General features: G+C 38.8%; 1 protein-coding gene across 1 annotated transcript in view; it reads right to left on the bottom strand.

Annotated features, from left to right (window-relative positions):
- Window positions 1–21925, bottom strand: part of birc6 (baculoviral IAP repeat containing 6) — a 164381-nt gene that overhangs the window by 61015 nt on the left and 81441 nt on the right. Inside the window, exons 50-55 of the mRNA XM_040139786.1 lie at window positions 21587–21730; window positions 16699–16828; window positions 12851–12982; window positions 9925–10086; window positions 9616–9789; window positions 1464–1663 (exon numbers count right to left, since the gene is read on the bottom strand). Coding sequence (XP_039995720.1) covers window positions 1464–1663; window positions 9616–9789; window positions 9925–10086; window positions 12851–12982; window positions 16699–16828; window positions 21587–21730 — 942 coding nt within the window. The remainder of the gene's footprint in view (window positions 1–1463; window positions 1664–9615; window positions 9790–9924; window positions 10087–12850; window positions 12983–16698; window positions 16829–21586; window positions 21731–21925) is intronic.

The raw sequence follows: 21925 nt of genomic DNA, 5'->3' as shown, positions 1-21925 counted from the left end.
TTTAACAACATTGATTCCTGTTTGTTCTGGTTAAAAAATGTATTTCAAAGTGTATGATTTAAAACACAACATTTCAATATATTTTAGTAAAAAACAGAAACTACTGTAAGTCCATACATTTTACTGCAAAATAAATAATAAAATTGGGACTTATTAGAATGTGTTTTACAATATACAATCACCAAGCACTTTATTAGTACACCTGCTTATTCATGTAATGATCTAATCCGCCAATCATGTGGCAGCAGTACAGTGCAATGAATCATGCAGATATAGGTCAGGAGCTTCAGTTAGTCTTCACATCAAACATCACAATTGGGAAAAAAATGTGATCTCAATGACTTTGACCGTGGCAAGATTGTTGGTGCCAGATGGTCTGGTTTGAGCATTTCTGAAACCGCTGATCTACTGGGATTTTCATGTACAATAGTCTCTAGAGATTACTCAGAATGTTGCCAAAAACAAAAAATATTCAATCAGCTGCAGTTCTGCAGATAGAGAGGGGTCAGAGAAGAATGGCCAGAATGGTTGGAGCTGACAGAAACGTCAAGGTAACTCAGATAACCACTCTTTACAATTTTGGTGAACAAAAAAGCATCTTAGAATGCACAACACGTCCAACCTTGAGGTGGATAGGCTACAACAGCAGAAGACCATGTTGTTTTCCAATCCTGTCAGCAAAGAACAGAAATCTGAGGCTGCAGAGGGCACAGGCTGAAAAAAACTGGAGAGCTGGAGACTGGAAAAACGCAGCCTGGTTTGATGATTCTGGATTACTGCTGAGGCACGCAGATGATAGGGTCAGAATCTGTTATCAACAGCTTAAATCCACGGATCTAACCTGCCTTATGTCAACAGTCCAGGCCGGGGTTGGTGGTGTAACGGTGTGGGGAATGTGTTCTTGGAACACTCTGGGCCCCTTAATATCAATCAATCATGCTTTGAATGCAACAGCCTATATAAATATTGCTGCTGACCATGTGCACCGCTTTATGGCCACAAGTTACTAACTTCTAATGGCTACTTCCAGCTTGATAATGCATCATGTCACAAGGCAAAAGTCATCTCAAACTGGTTTCATGAACATGACAATTAGTTCAGTGTACTTCAGTGGCCTCCCCAGTCACCAGATCTGAATCCATTAGAACACCTTTGGGATGTGGTAGGACAGGAGATTGGCAGCTGACAAATCTGCAGAAATAATTTGATGCAATCATTTCAGCATGGACAAGAATCTCAAAGGAATGTTTCATCTTGTGGAGTCAATGCCACGAAGAATTGAGGGTGTTCTAAGAGCAACGGTAGGCACTACCCAGTATTAGTATGGTTTTCCTAATAAAGTGCTCAGCGAGTGTACATTAACATACTTTAGATTAAGATTTTAGTTCTAACTGACCTCCATACTTTGGCATATGCAGGGACCATTAAAGTACCATCAGTCTGTGGCAGGCTGTGAGTCTCACCTGCTGAATCACATCAGGGTAGAGCATAGGTAGCCTCTCTGCGATGAGGGCTAGGCCACCCATGCCTGCAAAAACCTGCAGCGGTGACTGGATGGGGCTGGTCTCCAACAGGGACTCATCAGTGGCGGCGTCCAGACAATCTTCGCTGGCCATCATTGGTTCGTCCTCAGGACAGCTGTTCAGCATGTCACAGTGATCCACTGCAAGGAGAGCAAAAAGAGGACCTGTTGTATGTTCATGCACTGTCTGGCATCTGGGACACCAGCCACTGTATTTGTATGTAACCTGTAGTCTACCATGAGGAGAATCTCATCACTGAAATGAGCATACAGCATTCTTCGTTCACTGCTTGGTTTATTGTAGAAGTAAGTCTACCATGTGTACAGTCTATTGTGATTTGTTCACACAGAGATTCTACAAAACTGAACAAAACTTTAATGTTGATAATGTAAAAATGTAATTAGCGTTTATTTAAATGCATTGCACCAGATGCTGTTTTTGATCAGTTTGCACACCCTTTTTTTGAACAGGTTTATTGCATAATCATTACATTTCTTAGTTAGGCATGCCATATATGACATTTTTATGAAGACTACAAGGAAAGGCAATCATTTGGTATGTGAGACGACACATGAGACGACAGTTTTTAATATAGTTAAATTGTTTTACTTACAAACTTTGAAATTGTTGGGGTTTTTCACCTGTATTTCCAAAGGCTTTTCAATAATCCCTACATATGAATGAATAGAGGAGAATGTCAGTGTTTCCGTGAGCCAAGAACTGCACTGACTGGACAATCTATTGCTGGTGAAAATCAGCTAATTGCTAAGGATTTTATCTCCCATGTTTTTTCTTATTTCTGTCCGTGATGAATATGTTCTGTATTAAATCTTCATATGTAGATTAATATGTTCTGAGGTTTGAATGTACAGTTCCCACTCCCAAATTTGGATGATGCAAACAGTAAGTATAATGTTGCCATGGAGTCAGTCAGTCAGATGTGGGATTAATCTGAGACATTTTTTTAAAGACTAAATTTGTTTAAATCTTGGTGAATGTGCACCATAAAAACTCATGCTGGATTAGCTACTGGCACTGTGACAGATGCAGACAATAGTCTCCTGTTACTCAAGAAGTGAGAGTTATAAAAAGTTATAAAGGAGCATGTTTTTAATATGATATACGCTTTAGTGGATGGTTATCTTCTAAAGAGATTTGAGAAATGGCCAGTTTTTGTTGGGTGTCTGTGCGTTTCAATTTAACTGACTAATGACAATAAGAACAAGTGGTTAGGGTTTTTTTTACATATTATATTATATTATATTATATTATATTATATTATATTATATTATATTATATCATATCATATCATATCATATCATATCATATCATATCATATCATATCATATCATATTATATCATATTATATTATATCATATTATATCATATTATATTATATTATGTATATAGTATTTTTGTCCCTCGTCCACCAACACTAATCCACCACCGTATTTTTAAAATGGCATGGCCTCACAATTTTATGATAACATAAAGCTCTGGTCGATTGATAGCTCATCCTCCAAAAAGCCAATCAATCTCTTATAGAGGTGAAAATCAGACAGATGATTCATTGCTCTCTGCATCTCTCTCAGATTTTCCCTACACCGCACATTCTCTACGTAATGAATTGAACAGTCACTGGGACTGTGAATACAAGGCTTCCAACAGGGATTAACATGTCTAAACTTCCAAAACAAGTTTAGAGAACACTCCTGTTTTCAGGAGAGCGAGGACTAGAGGGTCATTTGACAGCTTGCCAGAGAAATAATTAAACAGCACTTCTACCATATGATCTTTTAAATCCAAGGAAAACCATAGAGGCAAATGAATAAATACTTGAGCTCTTCTGCTTGCATGGAAAGAAATAATGTTTCTCAGAGCCAACTAAGACTTAAAACTTTAAAAAGTAGTACACCTAGCAGTTGAGTTGCATTTCCTACAATGTAACTCGACTGTTGACACTGATAGAGATTCAGGTGTGTTATGCTGCAGTATCAGCTACTGCAATGTCCTCAGGTGACATCACTTCAGGACATTTATCAGACTTCACAGAGCTCCCTCTGGAGACACAAAAGGATTCAAACACCTCTTTTCACATATGCAGTAGTACTCTCCAACATCTGTAAACAGACTTTGATGTGTAAAATTTGTGGAGTCCCCCTTTGATGCTTCAAAACCAACTAGCTTGTACGAAGTGACCAGGTCTAAAAGCAGAAGTGCTTGTTCCTGTTCTGAATGGCCACACTCAAAGGTGGGGTGAGAAGCCTGTCCTAATAGAGAGGGACGAGAATTGTACACTATATAAATGTGCATACTTTCAGATAGTTGCTCCTCTAACTTCGAGTCATGGTGTTGAACTCTGCTGCTAACACAAAAAGAGATAGAAGTAATTGTGTGAAGAATGAAAAAAATAGTTGGAGAGATGTTCAAACTAGGCCTAATCACTTTTAAACCTCTTCACACTTGGCCAATTGAAGGGTGAAACAAGTGTTCTTGTCAGATTGTCTGTTTTGGAAAGTAACAAAAATTGTCAGATGCGACCCTGATTCTGACATCAGAAAGGTTAAGGATGACACTGTTTGTTGTTAAGACAGGCTCTTGTTTGAAGGATACTGATGCCTTTAGCCACTTGTTTTGTGAAAGGTAAAATGGGTATGTGTGCCCATGTGTGTATACAGGAGACTGACGTAAACAGAGTCTACATTTCCCCCCTGCTGAAACCCTCAGCAGTGAATTCAAAGGAAATGTCTCACCATCTTTATCAGGGGTCACTGACATTTCCCTTCATTTATCTGCCATAAAAAGGTTTTATGGGAAGGAGCAATGAATCTGAAAGGTTTTTTGGGCCATTTTTCTCAGGGACTGGTAGTGTAGTTAAATGTTGTGCATGCCAGACATGATGTAAGTGGTTTAAACCAGACTGCAGTAACAATCAGTTTCTTTCAGAGGCATCACAACTGGAGTAGCTTCAAAAACTATATTCAGGCAACAGAGAAAATGAAATCTCTGATGCAAAGTCTGGATCAGGGAGAGACTCCACTGGGCCACTAATCCATGTTATTTGTCAGCTTCTCTGTGCTGCTGGGTTTGTAATCCCTTACAGCTCATGTAATGAAGCTATCTGAATTCAGCAGCCACAAAGGAAGGACATATTGGTTAAATAAACATAATGACTGGCCTAATCAGTATAAGAAGGGAGGAGTTTATTCGAGTTCATTGAAAGGGAAGTGGCAAATAAGTACCTGCTAATTTTGGGAATGTCAAGGTTGAAAAATAACGGGGTTAAATTGGGGCCATAAAAATTTATGGCTGTGCCGACAAATAATCTTTCACAGAGGGTTTAAAGAATTATGGGTGAAGTAAACAAGTGTCTAAAACCCTCTGCACCCACAGAGATAATCTACCTTAGCTGCTCTGTGCTTTGACTGGGCTTTTCTTTCGTTAGCTTCAGTGAAAAAAAAAACAGAGAGAAAGAGAGTCAGAGAGAAGACACAGAAGTAATTTTGGTGGTGACCATCCTGGGGAACAGGGTCAACAATCCTCACTGCAGGAACTTAATAAAACACAATGGAATGTGTAGCCATTGCTAAGGGGTCTGCTTTTGTTTGCACTGCAGTGGAAACAAAGTTTCAGTACGAACTAAACTCAGCCACTGCTCAGGTGGTGGTAGTCCAATTAAGTTTCAGGTACTTTCAGAGGTTTTATTTCTATGTCTGTCTCAACTTAGAAAACTAACACTTCAAAAAATAAATATTAATAAAGAATGTTTCTTAGAAAAACCAAGATGTTAAGGTCATCATTAGTATTTAGGAAGAGGAGGTAATTCAGGAAGGAGCTGGGCTTAGCCAAACCGTGGACCAGAAGATTTTTCAGCATGTGGCTGAAATTGGGATACAACACACAGCCAAACAATGCTAGCAAAAAAAAAAATTAAAAGATGAAAAAGAAAGACTATAGAATTCAGGCTCATCAGATGATATCTTATTAGATGCAGCTGAACCAAGTAAGTGGATGCTTTTTTCAAACTGATTCAGGGTTAAGAAAGCTACATGATCAAGATTATGGAAAAATAAAGAATCACACTGAAGTGCAGTGGAGCAAACTGAAAAATGATAGTGATAATGATAGATAAGTGGTTTGGCGCACTGCACACCATTTAGCATTCAGTGTAAACATAAAAGAAGATCAATATCAGTTAATCAGTCAATCATATCATGTTGCCTTTTTAATAAGTCATATCCAAAATGTCCCAGTTTGTAATATACAGTGGAAATGCTAAAAAGTACCGAAGCCTCACAAGGATCTAAAAAGATCTGGGCGTGGAACACCCTAGGTCACTAGTAGCTAAGTTCCTGCAGAGGAACTTAACTACTAGTTAAGTTAATGTAAACCCCGCTCTGTTGAACTTCGAGAACCCATGAACAGGACTAAGGAGAACAGAACCTTATAACATGAACACAATAAAGACTCACGTTGTGTGTTTATATGATGGAACCTGGACTTGCCGTTCAAATGTTGTAGATATTAGTGCTGCTTTACTGACAAAAACATGCCGCCAGCAGTACCCAAAATGCAACTTGAATGCCAGCAGTTTGTTTGTAGAAACTCGACTTTTTTTTAATGACAAAAGACATCAACATTCAAGGGACTGCTAGGGTTTCTCTTAGTGATTGCTGGATCACTTTTAAGACTTCTTGGCAGAGCTACCATTAATGTCATTACTTCCACCTGTGCTTTTCCTGCTATTAAAAGATGTGTTCTAGGCGGATAAAAGAAAAAAAGAAGAAAAGCATTCTGACAGTGCATCCAATTTCTTACTTCAAAGTACAACATCAATGATACCTAATTACTCAACCAACCATCATCACCAAAGTCATCCAAGCCAATGAAACCACTGTTTTAAAATGGAAGCTATGCATTGTGGACAGGACATGGCCAATGGACAAAAAGTATATGAGCAGGTCTGCGGTTTCACCAATGCTGAGATTAGCAAAACAAGATACTGCAAGTGTTCATTTTATTATCTATATAACTTGGTAAGACAGTTAGGGTAAATTAAATTATAAACATACTTTTTCAAGCCAAAATAAAAAACATTTTTCAGCATAGCGTCCCTGGTATAACACAATCTTTCCATATGCCACTGTAAATACAGACGGGTGACAAATTAAAAAACCTGAAAATTAGTGGAGAAACAGTATGACAATGCCCCCATCCATAGTGTTACTGAATGGTTTGATGAGTATGAAAATGATGTGAATCATATGCTATTGCCCTGACAGTCACTAGACCTCAACCCACTTGGGACACCTACGGGAGACAATAGACTAACGTGTTAGACAGCACTCTCCACCACCGTCGTCAAAACACCAAATGATGGACTATCCTTTGGAACAATGGTGTTCTTTCCCTTCGGTAGAGTTCCACAGACTTGTAGAATCAATGCCAACACGCAGTGAAGCTGTTCTGATTGCTCCTGGTGGCTCAACACCTTACACTTAATGTTGGTTTTTACTTTAATTTGTCAAAAGTCTGTACATGAATGCTACAGTGATGTCTAAAAATCCCATTAATATTGTATGAGAGCAACATTTAAAGATCAAAAAGCATTAATTCCCAGAGGGCTGCAAAGGTAAGCAGAAAAGCAACTGTGATTGAACAGTTTGTGCTCATAACCACGCCATGAGCTTTTATACTTCAAAGCCTTTCTTTCAAATCAGTTGAAGAAATAGCCCAGGTGATGTGAATTGAGCCCAGAATGAAGTAAATTAAATCTTGACAGAGCAGGAGAGTAATAGCCACTTGACTGGATTTTTACTGCAGTAAAACCCATTTAGAACGCGCCTGCATTTTAAGTCCAAAACCATTCACAAGTAGAAGAAATGTCTAAAAATTACCACTATCCCTTCATTTCCTTCTCTTCCATTCAGATGTTTTTCAGACTTTGGCCTAAGGGCAGCGATTGTCCAATCAATGGATCTTAATAGGGACAGAAGTTGATGCTTTAGTGGATAGTGGCAAAATTCCACCACGAGTGGTAGTTCAGCAGGCCTCATGGCAAATTAAGAACTCAACAACCAGAACATTGACTGTATTTTTGGCAACCATTATTAGACAGTTGGAGTATCATTGCTCGCTTTCATGCCAAATGGGTTTGCCTGTCTGGTAAGGCTGAGGCTCTCTCTATTGCATTTGCATATTTTGTTCTGGACTGCCGAGGCAGTTTTGAAAAGGAGGGTCTTCGTCCAGTTCCAAGAGAACTCTGGTGCAGCTGGTTTGCCGTGTGAATGAAAGCGGCCAAACTCAAGACTGTAAAATTGGAATGTGATTTTAGCATTGATTCAAAAGCTAACTCCAAAGCTATCTCCAAATTAATCTATTGAAATAATCTGACAAATAATCCACTTCTTATCTTTTTCCAGGGAGTGATTCGGTTGAAAGGTCTTGAATTTGATTTTCTTTTAGTAGCTTTTGCTAGTGCTTTCAACTCTACTTAGTAAGTGCACCTTGACTTAAACTACCATATCCAAAGTCAAGAATAGACTTTTATGGATAACTTTTAAGACAATATGAATGAGAAGTCCTAAAGAGAAGGCTGAAGCCATTTTAACTTCAGATGAAAGTTCCAGAAAAACATAGCAAGTGGACCTCAAATCGGGATTGTCTTGCCAAACTATTATTTCTAAGGTCAAGAATAAAGTTTTTAGTTAAACCTGAAATAGCTGATTTTTTGGCCACTTGGGGGCAGAAGATACAAGCTATGAATACAACATTGACATATCATCAGCTTTTAAGATGACGTGTTAGCAAACAGTTGCTTATTTATGCATCCAGCAGTAAAAACTGTCCAATGAATTAGTTACCTGTCAGTCCAGATGACTTTATTTTTACTCCTCTTGGTTCACCTGTAATAAATTAGTGGCCCTTTCTCAAACCACCCCTTACACCCTCTCACTTCCACTTGCACGTTCACATGCGGGGTTCAACACATTAAGTGCCATCCCAAACCAATTAGCAGGGAGTGGAAGTGGGTTATAAAACCTTCCAACAGCGAGTCTACATCAATGCGGACTTATTGACTGCTTGCAATGTCGTGTTTTGTTCGTCATGGAAGATGCTCTGTACATATTTAAATTCTGTGCAATTATCTGTACATTTACTCGTGAACTGCTCAAATTAAGATAGACATTTAATTACATTGTATTTAGGATCAACTACACCCTTCTCTAGTCTAGACAACGGTATACGTGTTCATTTAATTGGAAAGTGTTGTATATTTAAAGGGACTGTTGCAAAAACCAAGCAACTTATAAAAATTAGAGTTAAAAACGAGAAGATGTTTACAAAAAAAATGCCACAAAAGAAGCTTGGGAGTAAGTTTGATTTTTCTCCACAGTGTTAGGCCTATTGTGGAGTGAATGTAATGAGTCTGCCACATCACTCCCTACAATGTTACTTATGTAGCTTATTATTAGTGCTGTGTATATGATATGAATCATAGTTACAAAAAGTTACGACAGTTCCTATTTCCACTGGAGAGGGAAGTTTGTCCCAAAGCTTGTCGCTGTATTTATACCCTACACCTTAATGAAGGGGGCTTCGTTCAGCCTCTTGAGTGTGACTACAAATAGAGTTACTCTCCATGACGGAGTGGGAGTGGGAGGGATCCCGTCTGAGAAAGGCCCTGTGTGAACACAATACGGACTAGAACTAAAAAGCAACAATAGATTTTTTTTTCTGAGTCGCACTGCAGGTCTGAAAGTGACCATAAATCCATTTGATAACCTTTTATAAATCTCCTGGTAAATATCAGGGGAGCAGGAGATCTTTGTTAGATGACATCAAAGATCTCCGCTGTGACTCTTGAGTAAGACTCTTGTACAAAAAGGTAAAGAATTATAGTTAAGCCAGGTGTATATTGAATTGAATGAAGTGAGCATACTGTAAGCAGGCACACTTTGCAAAATGAGTAAAAACTGTCAGTTTACCAACTTGAACCACCTTAAGTCAAAGAATTATAAAAAAATTTGCTGACTGAAATATTATTTGAACTTAAGAGAAATCCTCCTCAAGTACTGTAGGTTTTTTGTACCTTTTTCTGTGCGTAGCCGCTTGAAGGAGTCTGTCTTGGAAAGGCCAGGGTCAGAGATGACCTTGGAGCCCAGTTTGACTGTCAGGTTGATGGACTGGTAGCCCTGTGGCAGCTTGCGGTCGTATAGGAGCGTCAGTAGTTGGGCCAAGGTCATTTCAGGCAGAAGGGGCTGACCTGACAGGGCAAACACCAAAATTCACCTCATACAACAACTTTGGCTGCTTTGTTTAAGTGTTTGACTCGAACACCTCCATCTCCTGCTGTCAGATGTGAGGCGACATGTTAATTTTGCATGTGTACATTTAGTACCTGGAAGCAGCTTGTGGTACAGGTGGAAGACAGGCACACTGATGGTTTTTGCTGAGGGGTCCACACCAGACGAAGCAGTCAACTTGTCGCTCATCACGCGACCCCTTCTTGATGGAGGTCGGGGAGGGGTTGAAAGAGCCCTCTTGGACTGGGACTTTAAGCCTGATGACAGAGACAGATATTATGGAAACACCAAGGGCCTTTTACTCTTGTTCTCATCCACAGAAATAAAAGGTTAATATTTGTATTTGATCGAAATACTCAGTTTTATATTGAAAGCTACCAACAGCTGATATATTGTGCCAGCATGCCATAAAGCACATTTTAATCTGAGTAGGTTTATATCAACATAGAAAGAACTGAGTATGACATATATCTCCTGTAATACAATAGTGCCCAAATTTTAAAGGTTCAAAAGTAATTGGACAATTGGCTACTAAATGTTACTTAGGCAGCTGAGTGTTGTTTCAATGTTAGTTCATGCACAAAAGCTTGCAAACGCTCAGAGTTGACTGAGAGTTCAGAGTTGCCATTTAGATTGAGGTGGAGTTGTCCATCAATATGAGGAGTGCAGAAGTGACCATGCAAAAATAGAAGATAATAATGAGGCTCAAAAAAAAAAAAAAAAAGAAAAGAAAAAAATCTATCAGAGACATCAAAAGTAGTTGGTTTGCCAAAATCAGCATCGTGGTTCTGTTAAATTTTTAGATAGTCCAAGTTGCATTTAACATTTTCAACAGTATGTTCAGGTACAGAATGGACCTGCATATTTCTGCAATTTAGTGGGATGCACTATTTTTTTTTTTCTTTCAAGCGTACAATAAATGTCATTATTTTTACTTGAAACACACACCAATCTCCATGTAATGGACTACATGATTGTGATTAAAACTAATAATTCAACCTAATGGAAAAAGATCCCTTTTATGTGGTACCAACATGGCAATCTGATTAACTGGGCTGAGAAAATGATCTTTCCCCATTTGTGTTTGATGAAAAGGGCTATATGTAAGTTTTCTCTGCTGCCGAACGCAGTTTCTTGTCAGGAGCGGGTGGTGGTGATAGTCACTTGCTTCAGTCATCGTTGTGTTTACAAGACAAGAAGTCAGAATATCCCCTCAGAGCAGCATCTTCAGAAATGAATGCAAATTAAGCAATTTTGTATAATCAGAATATTTAATATAATGTCCAATGTAACGGAACAAAGAAAAAGCGTTCATATAGTGATATAAAGAAACTCAATGAGAGAAGTTGGTTGATGTGGGTTGTGGAAAAAACACCACACAAGAAATCTAAAGAGCTTCAGGAGAAATCTGGAGTGGTGGTTTCAGCCCAGCTCCATGGGCGAAGGCCAATAAGACACCACTATTAACTGAGTTCCTCACGAAGGACGCGTACATAGACACCTCAGTACAGAAGGGGGGAGTCCCAGGTGTACTTGGATGCTTAGATCATACAGGAGTGGTGACCCAGCTGATCCCAGAGGCAAGGGAACGCATAGGAGACCTTGCAGCACTCTGGCTAGACCTAACCAACGCCTATGGATCCATCCCATACAAGCTTGTGGAAACAGCACTGACAAGACACCATGTGCCAGATGATCCGGAACCTCACCCTGGACTATTACAGCAATTTCAAGTTGAGAGTCTCCTCAGGGTCATTAACATCAGCCTGGCAACAGGTAGAGAAGGGCATAATCATCGGCTGCACAATCTCTGTGCCACTCTTCTTGTTGGCCATGAACATGATTGTCAAATCAGCGGAGGTTGAATGTAGAGGCCCCATGTCAGCCACCCAGAGCATTCATGGACAACCTCACAGTGACAGCAACATCTGTTCCTGGGTGCAGATGGCTCCTTCAAGGGCTTGAATGACTCATCTCATGTGCAAGGATGAGTTTCAAACAAGCCAAGTCCAGGTCTCTGTTCCTGAAGAAGGGAAGAGTTGTCAACCAGCTCCATTTTACCCTGGGAGGGATACAGATTCCAACGGAGACAGAAAGAACGGTCAAGAGCCTAGGGAAAATCTTCAATAGTTTGCTGGAGGATACAACTGCACTTCAACAAACCAGGAGCAACCTGACAACCTAGATCACTGCGATCGACAAGTTGGGACTCCCAGGGAAAGTTTAAAGCCTTTAGCTAGTAACAGCTAATGTAGCCTGGAGCCTCTAAGATTAAGCAGAGACAAGGTTAGAGGCAGAGACAAGGCTAGAGTTTTGTATCTGGGCTACAGTGGTATACTCACGTGTTTGTAATGCCGCTTCCCTGGATTACTTTGATTTTTTTTAAACCTGTAGCCTTCATCCAAAGCCAATGCTGACTCAAGTGACACCACTTAAGGATGTTTATTAGCTCCCTCTGAGGCCACAGAAGGTTTCATAAAACTTTTTTCACATATGCAGTAGTACTTCCCAACACCTGTAAACCAACTTTGATTTATGAAATTGGGTGAGTTCCCTTTTAAATTGTTGCTTCTTGTTCCACTGACTTTTGGAGAAACAATCACATTGTTAAAAGCAAATAAGTGGACACTTTGTTTTATGCCTGGGTTTTCGAAATGCAACTGCTGAAGCCTCTGGCATTTATTATTCTAATCACTTTTTTATTTCATTTTAACAAAGTGAATTGTGCGGCCTTTGTACATAAAATGTTGACTTTTGAACTTTGTTTTGTAATACTTGTTTCTTTTGAGAAAAAAAGCCACACTTAGGCTCACCCCCTGGCTTCAGGCCCTGAGGACTCACTGTAATTTTAGTGCATTTTATTTGTGTGTAAACTATACAAATCTATACAATTCCCTTTTTACTTTGATTTTATTTACTCTAACTGCTGTGTAAGGGATTGGAAAAGATATGGTGACCAGCCGAGGATGGCTAATTAACTAATGACAGGACAAGGGGTGTGTATGGAACAGAAGCAAGTACCTGAGGCCACAACAACACTGTAGTTGTCTTGGAAGCCACTGTCTGCTTTCATCTTCTCCCTCTCCTCATGGTTCTTCTTCTCCTTGTCCTCCTTCTGTTCATTGATCAGCTTGGCTGTAATGCTGGGTGTGTCTTTATGGAAAACAGAAAGCAAAATGAAAAAATGTTTTTACCAGAATAACAAGTATTGGCAAGTTTAAAAATGTAGATATTTTCAATTAAAATCTGCATGGTAACAGAAGCACAGGCAGTAGTTGATGTCTCTCTCACACTTACTCTCTCACACACAACAGTAGTGTATCGGCTGTTCAAGGTTCCAAGAGCCATTTATCACAAACATAGCTGACTAAACACTAACAGATAATACTGCATCTCACAGCTTTAGTAGGTGGGTTTCCATCCAAATGTAGCACAAATTTTAAACAAATTTTAACAAATTCAGCAAAACACAATCCAAATGAATACATATTTGCATCCACTGTTGTGCAAATATTAGGAGTTGGTTTGTCGAGATAAACTTTTCTAGGTGCTTGCCATTAAAACCATGGCAGAAGGAGGTCCAACAAGATGATGCAATTAAAAGAGTGCCAGTCAAACCTCAAATCATCCCTTGATTAGGTTTTTGATTACAATGATGGCTGCAAATAAAATATGACATGTCATCCCACCAAATCTGGCCTCCCTCTCCTTCAAACCTTTACAAGGCAAGTTACACTCCAAGGTGTTTCTCATGTAGAGGCTATGTAAAGCAGTCAATTGTAAAAGAAATTGGATTGTGGTAATATTGCAGAACTTTTTTTTTTTTTAGTCACATCTACTTACAATACAGAAAAGAAAGGAAGAGGAAGAGTGATAATACAGCTTAGAACAGTGGTATCCAAGCTTTTTGACTTGTGACCCCTCAGAATGAAGCACAGTCTACTTGCAACCCATCGTTAATAGTTGCTGGTCTATCGATCCATGATCTGAGTTGACTGTGTGTTATGTGTGAAAATGTTAGATATTTTGCCTGTATGTCCACAGGTTTGTAACACACAGCAATTATCTGTATGTGAATGGATAGAGGAGAGCATCTGTGTTAGCAGTCAGAGTGCTAGTAAAATCTAAAATTCCTCTCAAGCCAGAAAAAGCTAATTTTCATGGATTTTTGTACATGTTTTTTCTTTTTTCTTATGTGATGAATATATTATGAGATTTTCCTATCAGGCTTCCCATTTGCTGTGAGTGATGTTAAAAAGCAGCATAATGTTGCTATGGAGACAGTGAGCGCAGTTGCCCAGTTTTTTGTTTGTTTTTCTTAGTGTATATCTTTTTAGGTCTTGGTGTATCTACATTCTGAAAAGTTAAGCTGCATTAGCTGAAAGCAGTTACTGTTTGCACTGAAACCACAGGTGTAGAGAAAATCCCTGAAATATTTTGATACAGAAGAAAATGTCTAACCATGATGATTATGATCTTTTTCTTTTGCATTAGAACTTTTTTGGATAGCAACAGCTTAGGTACAAAGAGAAAGCCCGAACAAAGAGAGCAGACGTGCAAAAAAGATTCAAAAGACAATCAATAGAAATGTTTAGGTTACATGGTATGCAATTTAATCCCTAGGCCACAACGACAACCCAAAAATTATGATCTTTAAAAAAAAGGTCTTTATATTTAAAGAGCGTCTTTTTTTGTATGATTACTTGGCAGATGTATGGATATATTCAAATGTATTACATCATCACATATAGTGTGTGTTCATTTTCATTTGAAAGTAAAGTCTATGATTTTGGACACAAACTGTGTCAATCTGGTTTAGAAGGCTTCCAACCTCTGTGTTTGTGGTATAAACCGTGGTAAGAATATGGTAAGAACATAATAGTGTTATGGGCTTCTTGAGTTACAATTACTTGTAAAACTGTGTTCCATGTTTGTTGTGCAAGAAGTCTGCCACAAGACATTAACTTCAAATTGGTATTAAAATTGTAAAAACACAATGAAAAGGGAAAAAAACCTTTGTTCTCTTTCTCCGTTTTTATAAACACTCAAAATTATTACTGATGTTTTTTCTTCTCTACACTGTATCTACAAATAGGAGAAATATATTATTCACTCCCCAGCACAGTCACTGTCAGTTCAGCTCAGCTGCAGCCGCCCCACGTACTCCTATACATGACTCTTATGTTTTACATAAAAACTCACATTTTAATGTCTGTTCATCATCTGGGATGTGAAAACATCAGATTTCCACACAGTCAGAGAAAGTAAAATTTTGTGCATTGGTCATAGCTCGTTTATGAAATCCTACCACACCATGAAGTTTCTCTCCTGCCAGGCTGTTGAACAGTGCAGTCAGCCGGACACTAGAGCTGAAAGTATCAGAGCATCCAAAAGAAACAAGTCACATTGCCCTACCTCGCGCTGTCCGGCGTTTCCATCATCTATCTCTACTTCCATCACAGTTACTTTTGTGGTTTGGTCATTTTAAGACAAGACTCAGTTTGTAAAGTTTTACAGCCTGCCACACTGTTGCTCCTGCATTGCTCTTGTGTTCTATGAGACAGCTTTAAAAAAAAACCAAAAAAAAAAAAAAAAAAAACAGTGAGTTGAGACTCAAAATGCATCAACTCATCAACTTTTAAGGGACAGCCCACAACTGCATACAGTCCAAACCAAAAGTATTTGTACAGTTACACATTTTTCTTTTCAGGCTCTAAGCTTTAGCAGATTCAGCAGATTCAATTTGAAATGAAATAAAATAAAGGATAGTACATTAATGCCAAGTCTCAGTTTTAATTTGAGTAGGCTTAAAACAATACAGAAAGAACAGTGTGGTGCCAAAATTTTATGGGGTCAAAAGTAATTGGATAAAATACACATGAACTCAAACAATATTATCATATTTAATATTTTGTGGAAAATCCATTGCATCCAGTCAAGGATATTCCAACTCTTCATCCTGAAAAGCTCTGGTAGTATGGCTCTTTGATGTGTCTGCATCCTTCAATATAATACCAGAGAACGTCTCTCTCTCCCTGTTTCTCTACAGAGCATGTGCAATAATCAGTAGAACCCTCTTGCGATAGCAAAACAGGTGGGGTAGAGCGAGGGGAGACTGTCCACCAGAGTACATGTACGCCTACATCCTGGAGAGAATTCTTTACTTACTGTGCAGTCATAAAGGGTTTTTTCTTCACGATGCAAATGTTTTTCTGCTCATTCACAAGATTTGCGCTCCTCAGTCTACCAGCTCATTTGCCATTTTCTAATTTTCTTGTACACACCTGTTTTTTAGAATGTAACCAACTATTGATTTTGGCAAATCATGTATCAGAGATATCAACTTTTGATATCTCTGATACATTTTTGCTTTTTTGAGCCTCATTATCATGTGGTATCAAAACACATTTGGTGTGACCACCAGTAACTACACGTGTCGCCAAATCAATCAGGACTGAAATCTTCAAGATTTCAACTTCAAAGCCAACAATTCCTTTCTATGGTACGAATAAAAGCATACCAAGAAACCTTTTAATAAGAAACACCTGTGTTCAGGAGAATGGGACAGACGAATGCACGGACAACCCAAAAACATAAAGCCTCTGGCCACGGCCATCGATGAGGCATAAAAACAGGCAAGCTTCTGATTAAAATAATGGCAAGATATAATTTTAAATGGGTAATCAGAAATAAAGGCATCTCTCTTGTTTTAAAAAAAAGGCCTAGTTATCTCTGAAGTTGAGGTAAAGAAAGGCCCCGCGATACACACACCAGTATGCTAATTTCTCTACTTGGTTTGAAGTCCGGCTCATGATGCATATAGTGGTTTGTTGCAATAAGAAGTTTAAGTTTTCTTCACTGAAACATACCAGACACCCGGTCCAGGACTTCAGCCAGCGTGGTGGAGATGGGCAGATGGAGGTTGCGGTACTTGTGGCCTGCTCCATACATGGGATGCTGGATCATGTGGCTAGTGGCATTGATTCGTCCTTTGTATAACTGAGAAAAAGGACAAAATAGGTTTGTGTCAGAAAAACAGTCAGCTGAGCTGCAGGAAATTTCAGTAACTAAAAAGTACTGAGGATAAAACAATTTTATCAATATATGGGATCTATATTAGTCTTTTTTTTTTTTTTTAAAGCAAATATGGACCAGTGAATTGTTTTTGAAAGGCTTTACAAGAATTTAATGCTAGTACATATCTTAACTGAGACTCAGAAGCCACTGTGTTGTTCATTCCTTCCTCCTCCTCCTCCTCCACAATCTCTCTTCTGTCTTTCGTTACTTCCAGCGTTTCCCATACATAGTTTCTACTTGGGCAGTCCATTGAGGTGGATAAGCCTTGGTTTCTTACATTAGAAGGCCTTATTTCACTCTTTTCAAACTAACTACTTTTTGGCCACACACCTGTGCTCTGTATACTATATACCACTGGGATATTAGGGAATCCAACTTCAATCTACTGGTCCACGTTAAGCTAATATAAGAAGGTCTAGCAGGGGTACAAACACAAGTATTCCGATGTTAAGATTAGGGCTGAATACTGGGAATGGAGATCCTGGTATTTCCTTGGAAATCGCTGCAAAATCAAATACCCTTTGTCAGGAATACCTGCAGGATCCTGGAACTTTTAGCATGTACACTTAGGTCCATAAGTATTTGGACAGTGACAAAATTTTTGTAATTTTGCCTATGTACACCACCACAATTGATATGAAGCAAAGCCATCAAGATGTGATTGAAGTGTAGACTTTCAGCTTGAATTCTGAGGGGCTTAACAAAAATATTGCAATAACCATTTACGAATTAGACTTTTTTTTTTTTTTTTTTAAACAGTACCTCATTTTCTGAGGATCAGAAGTAATTGGAAAATTGACAAATGATCAGTAGCATGGACAGGCGTGGCCAATTCCGTCGTTATTTCTGGACAAATTAAGCACATAAAAGGTCTGGAGTTGATTCCAAATATTGAATTTGCTTTTTGGTTGCTGTTCATGGGAACTCTCAATTTGTGGTCCAAAGAGGTGTTGATTCAAGTGAAGGATACCATCATTAGGCTGAAAAAACCTATGATCCAAAGCAAACCACATCATCTGTTAAACACAGTGGAGGAAGTGTTATGTCATGAGCATGTATGGCTGCCAATGGAACTGTTTATTGATGATGTGACTCCTGATATAAGTAGCAGGATGAATTATAAAGTGTATAGGGCTATACTATCTGCTCAGATTCAGCCAAAAGCTGCTAAACTGATAAGATGGTGCTTGACCCAAAACATACTGCGAAAGCAACCCAAGAGTTTCTGAAGGCAAAGAAATCCAACTGAGCATGCTTTTCAGACAAAACTGAAGGCAAAAAGACCCATAAACAAGCACCCACTGAAGGCAGCTGCAGTAAAGGCCAGGCAAAGCATCTCACGGGAGAAGACTCAGCATTTGGTGATGTCTATGGGTTCCAAACTTAAAGGCAGTCATTGACTGCAAAGGATTTTCATCCAAGTATTAAAAATAATCTTTATATTTATAATTATGTTGGTTTGTCTTATTACTTTTGAGCCTCTGAAAATGAGAGACTATGAATTAAAAAATGGCTGTAATTCCTAAACGGTTAATGTCATATATTTGTTAATACCTTAAATTAAAGCTGAAAGTTTGCACTTCAATCATATCTTGACCGCTTTGTTTCAAATTCATTGTGCATTGTGTACAGAGGTAAAATTTCAAAAATTGTGTCACTGTACAGTTACTTATGGACCTGGAACTGTAGGTGCCTGTGTGTTTGCATACTAAAGAGTGTCAATGGAAATTTACAATGGACATTCTGGGTAATAATTTCACTGTTCATCATTTTTGTCTTCCAAATAATTTTGTGAGTAAAATTTTAGAAAGATGGCCAAAACCGAATAAAAATCCAAGTTTTAATAAACTGAAATTCTACTTTGACAAGACTTGGAATCTAAAGCCATGCTGATGGCTCTGTGAGGCTGTACTTGGGCACAGTGGTGCTTTTTAGCTAAATACTAACTTGCATCTGTTTAGAAGGTATAATGTTTACCACCTTCACCTACTTAGTTTAGTGTGTTAGACTGCTAAAATGTCCATGATGATGGTATGTGGTCATTTTTCAGGTATGTGGTCATAAAACAAAGTACTGGACAAACTGAAATTTTGACCTGATGATGGTGTGAGATGAAAAGTCCAAGGATCACTAAAGTTACTGAAAATTATCATGGGAAGAAAATGAATGTCTGAACCAAATTTCATGGCATTTCATCCAATAGTTGTGGAGTCGTATCACTCAGCACTAAAAATGTAAGTAAGTAAAAGTAAGGGGATCGCCGAAGTCATAAGAATTCATCATCTGGGGATCATAAATGGCCATACAAAGTTTCATGGCAATCAATCCAATAACCGAGTTATTTCTGTTCAGACCATAGTGGTGGACTGCCAGACCAACCGAACATGAGACTGACATTGACATCCCTAGAGCCACTAAAACATATTGTACTTATCTATCTTGTCCTCTGGGGAGCATTAATGTATGGCAATGTGATCAGATTAAAAAAACTAAAAGGATACAACCTCTCCGCACAATAAATATCTATATAAAATGTCATGGTTAGCATCAGTCTAAGGGGATCATTGTGATGGGAAAGGAGGCCTCTGCTTCATATTGCTGCACTGTCCCCTTGTGGTCCCAGCTGAATACTACATCGGTCATTTACACCTGGTGCCAAACCACCAGTTTGTGCTGTTTTAACAACATGGTGGGCACTCATATATTTTCATAAATCTTACTGTTATTATTATTAAAAAAGTTAAAAAAAATAAAATCACACTGCTGACATATTACATTGTTTCCATATCAAGCAGTGCAATATAACAAATAGGGATGTTCCTAACGAGTAATTTCTCTGTTGATTACGTGGTATTTTAAATTTAGACTAGTCGACTAGTCTAAAAGTAAAAAAACACTCAGAAAACAGTCATAACTGAGCATAGTTTAATCAGGAATTGAGCAGGATCACAGCGTCTGCAGGTAAACGATGTCATATTAGTTTGCTGAGTGTGGCTAACATTAGCAGTGCTACCACCAGCAGCATTCTTTCCATGGAGATTAACGTCCACATGCCTTTACTGAATGTGGTTAAGCATCGCTCTAGTAGAGTGGTTATATGCCAGTTTATTCTGACACAGCCTACATTCAACCTTATTTTCCTTTTCTATATCAAAATACTGCCAGACAAAGGTGGTTTTATGAGAGGTCATCTGTCTCACTTTCCACCTTGCTGGTTTACAACATCCGGGCATTTGGGAGCAAAACTGAGTTTTTCCGTGCCGCTGTTGCCAAGTGCTTGCTCATGTGGGAATGTTGTGTCTTTGTAAATATAACTATAAAGAGAGTATGGTCTAGGCCTGCTCTACATGAAAAGTGCCCTGAGATAACCTCTGTTATAATTTGGCACTATATAAATAAAATTGAATTTAATTGAATTTTATTAGCGCGGGAAGAGGGGAGCTGCTGTCTGTCGGGGATGCAGCCTGGCTGGGAGGGAGCTGTGTAATATCTTAGATCATTTTATATCTGATCAAACATAAAGCATGTTAAGCCCTAGCTCTAATCTATAAACCCGCAGCCAGTTGCACCAGCTACATGTACTTCAAATGAACCTCAGTTTGAACAGGGGTGGGAGCACTATAACTGGTCGCACCATTCAAGACAGTAATAGTGCAAAGTCAATAGTAGATTAAGTTATTTCTCTTTAAATGATGCCATGACGAAACAGTCAGAAAGTCGGAATACACTAAGGGAGAGAAGCTCAAGCAAAACCTCAAGCAAACTGACTGGTTCATGCAACTCTTATAAATGGGTTCATAACAGAAAAAAAAACAGGATTTATAGCATGTCTACACAGAAGGCGCAGTATGAGGAGCACGTTAGCAGAGGAGCAGCAGCAGCTCCATTGCTCCATGTGTGTCTACACAGGAGGTGTTCAGGCACAGTATAGACTTACAGGTTACCCATGTTTTGGAAGCACTCAGAACCAAACAAACCATCACTGTAGTGATGTGTAAATGACAGGAATATAGACTTTTAGTGTAAACATATACTTCAAATAACGTTTAAGGGTGTACAGCGCAACTAAACTTAAACTTCTACCTCCACACAGCTGGCCAATCACAGCAAGTGGGTGTGGATGTCGACTCACTAGTTTTGGAATGTTGCAGAAATCATTAGACACAAACTCTCCTAATCCACTGTTGGAGAGGTGTGGGGGACGGATTTCAACACTTTTTCAAATTCAACCTTTCATCTGCTTAATCTGTCATGAAATAATGAGGGGACGGGCCATACCTGGCCTTGAAACTGATCAATTGTCAACTGTGAAATTACTTTTGAGCCTCTGAAAATGAGGGACTATGTAAAAAAAAATGTCTGATTCCTCAATGTTGTTGCAATATTTTTCTTAAACCCCCTGAATTAAAGCTGAAAGTCTACACTTCAATCACATGTTGATGACTTTGTTTCAAATCTATCCTGGTGGTTTAAAAAAGGTAAAATTGTGAAAATTGTGTAACTGTCCAAATACTTATGGACCTAACTGTAGTATGAGTATTTTTGCCTCCTAAGAGTCTACAGCCATGTTATCTGCTCTGTAAGGCGGTACATAGCCAGAATCAATTAACCAGACATTTCTTTCTCTCTTATCTGGAAAGGAGAGGGAGCCAATATTAAACAACAGAGAAAGTTACACACCGGACAGGGAGACTGTAAGAAGACTGTGACCTTCTCATCCTCCAGCATGAGCTGCAGGAAAAGCCTTCGAATGAAGCCTGAGATGTTTCCAGAGATTGGCACGTTGCCTCGCTGGGGCGCAGACTGGAAGAGCTCACAAAGAACCTGCATCCAGAAAACAGTCTTAAAGTCAATACAGAGATTAATGAATAAATCTAAATGAAAAAAACGTTGTCATTGACACCACCAAGGTCTTTACACGGTTCCAACATCATTAAGATATTAGCATGCACATTTTCAAACATGACTAATCGTAATTAAAATAGTTATAGTCTATGGCTGTGTTGGGTTGAAAAATAA

This window comes from Xiphias gladius, chromosome 11 (genome assembly GCF_016859285.1).
Source record: "Xiphias gladius isolate SHS-SW01 ecotype Sanya breed wild chromosome 11, ASM1685928v1, whole genome shotgun sequence".
Lineage (NCBI taxonomy): Eukaryota > Metazoa > Chordata > Actinopteri > Istiophoriformes > Xiphiidae > Xiphias > Xiphias gladius.
The sequence above is the reverse complement of the archived record's forward strand: the minus strand, read 5'-3'. Positions and strand labels throughout refer to the sequence as shown.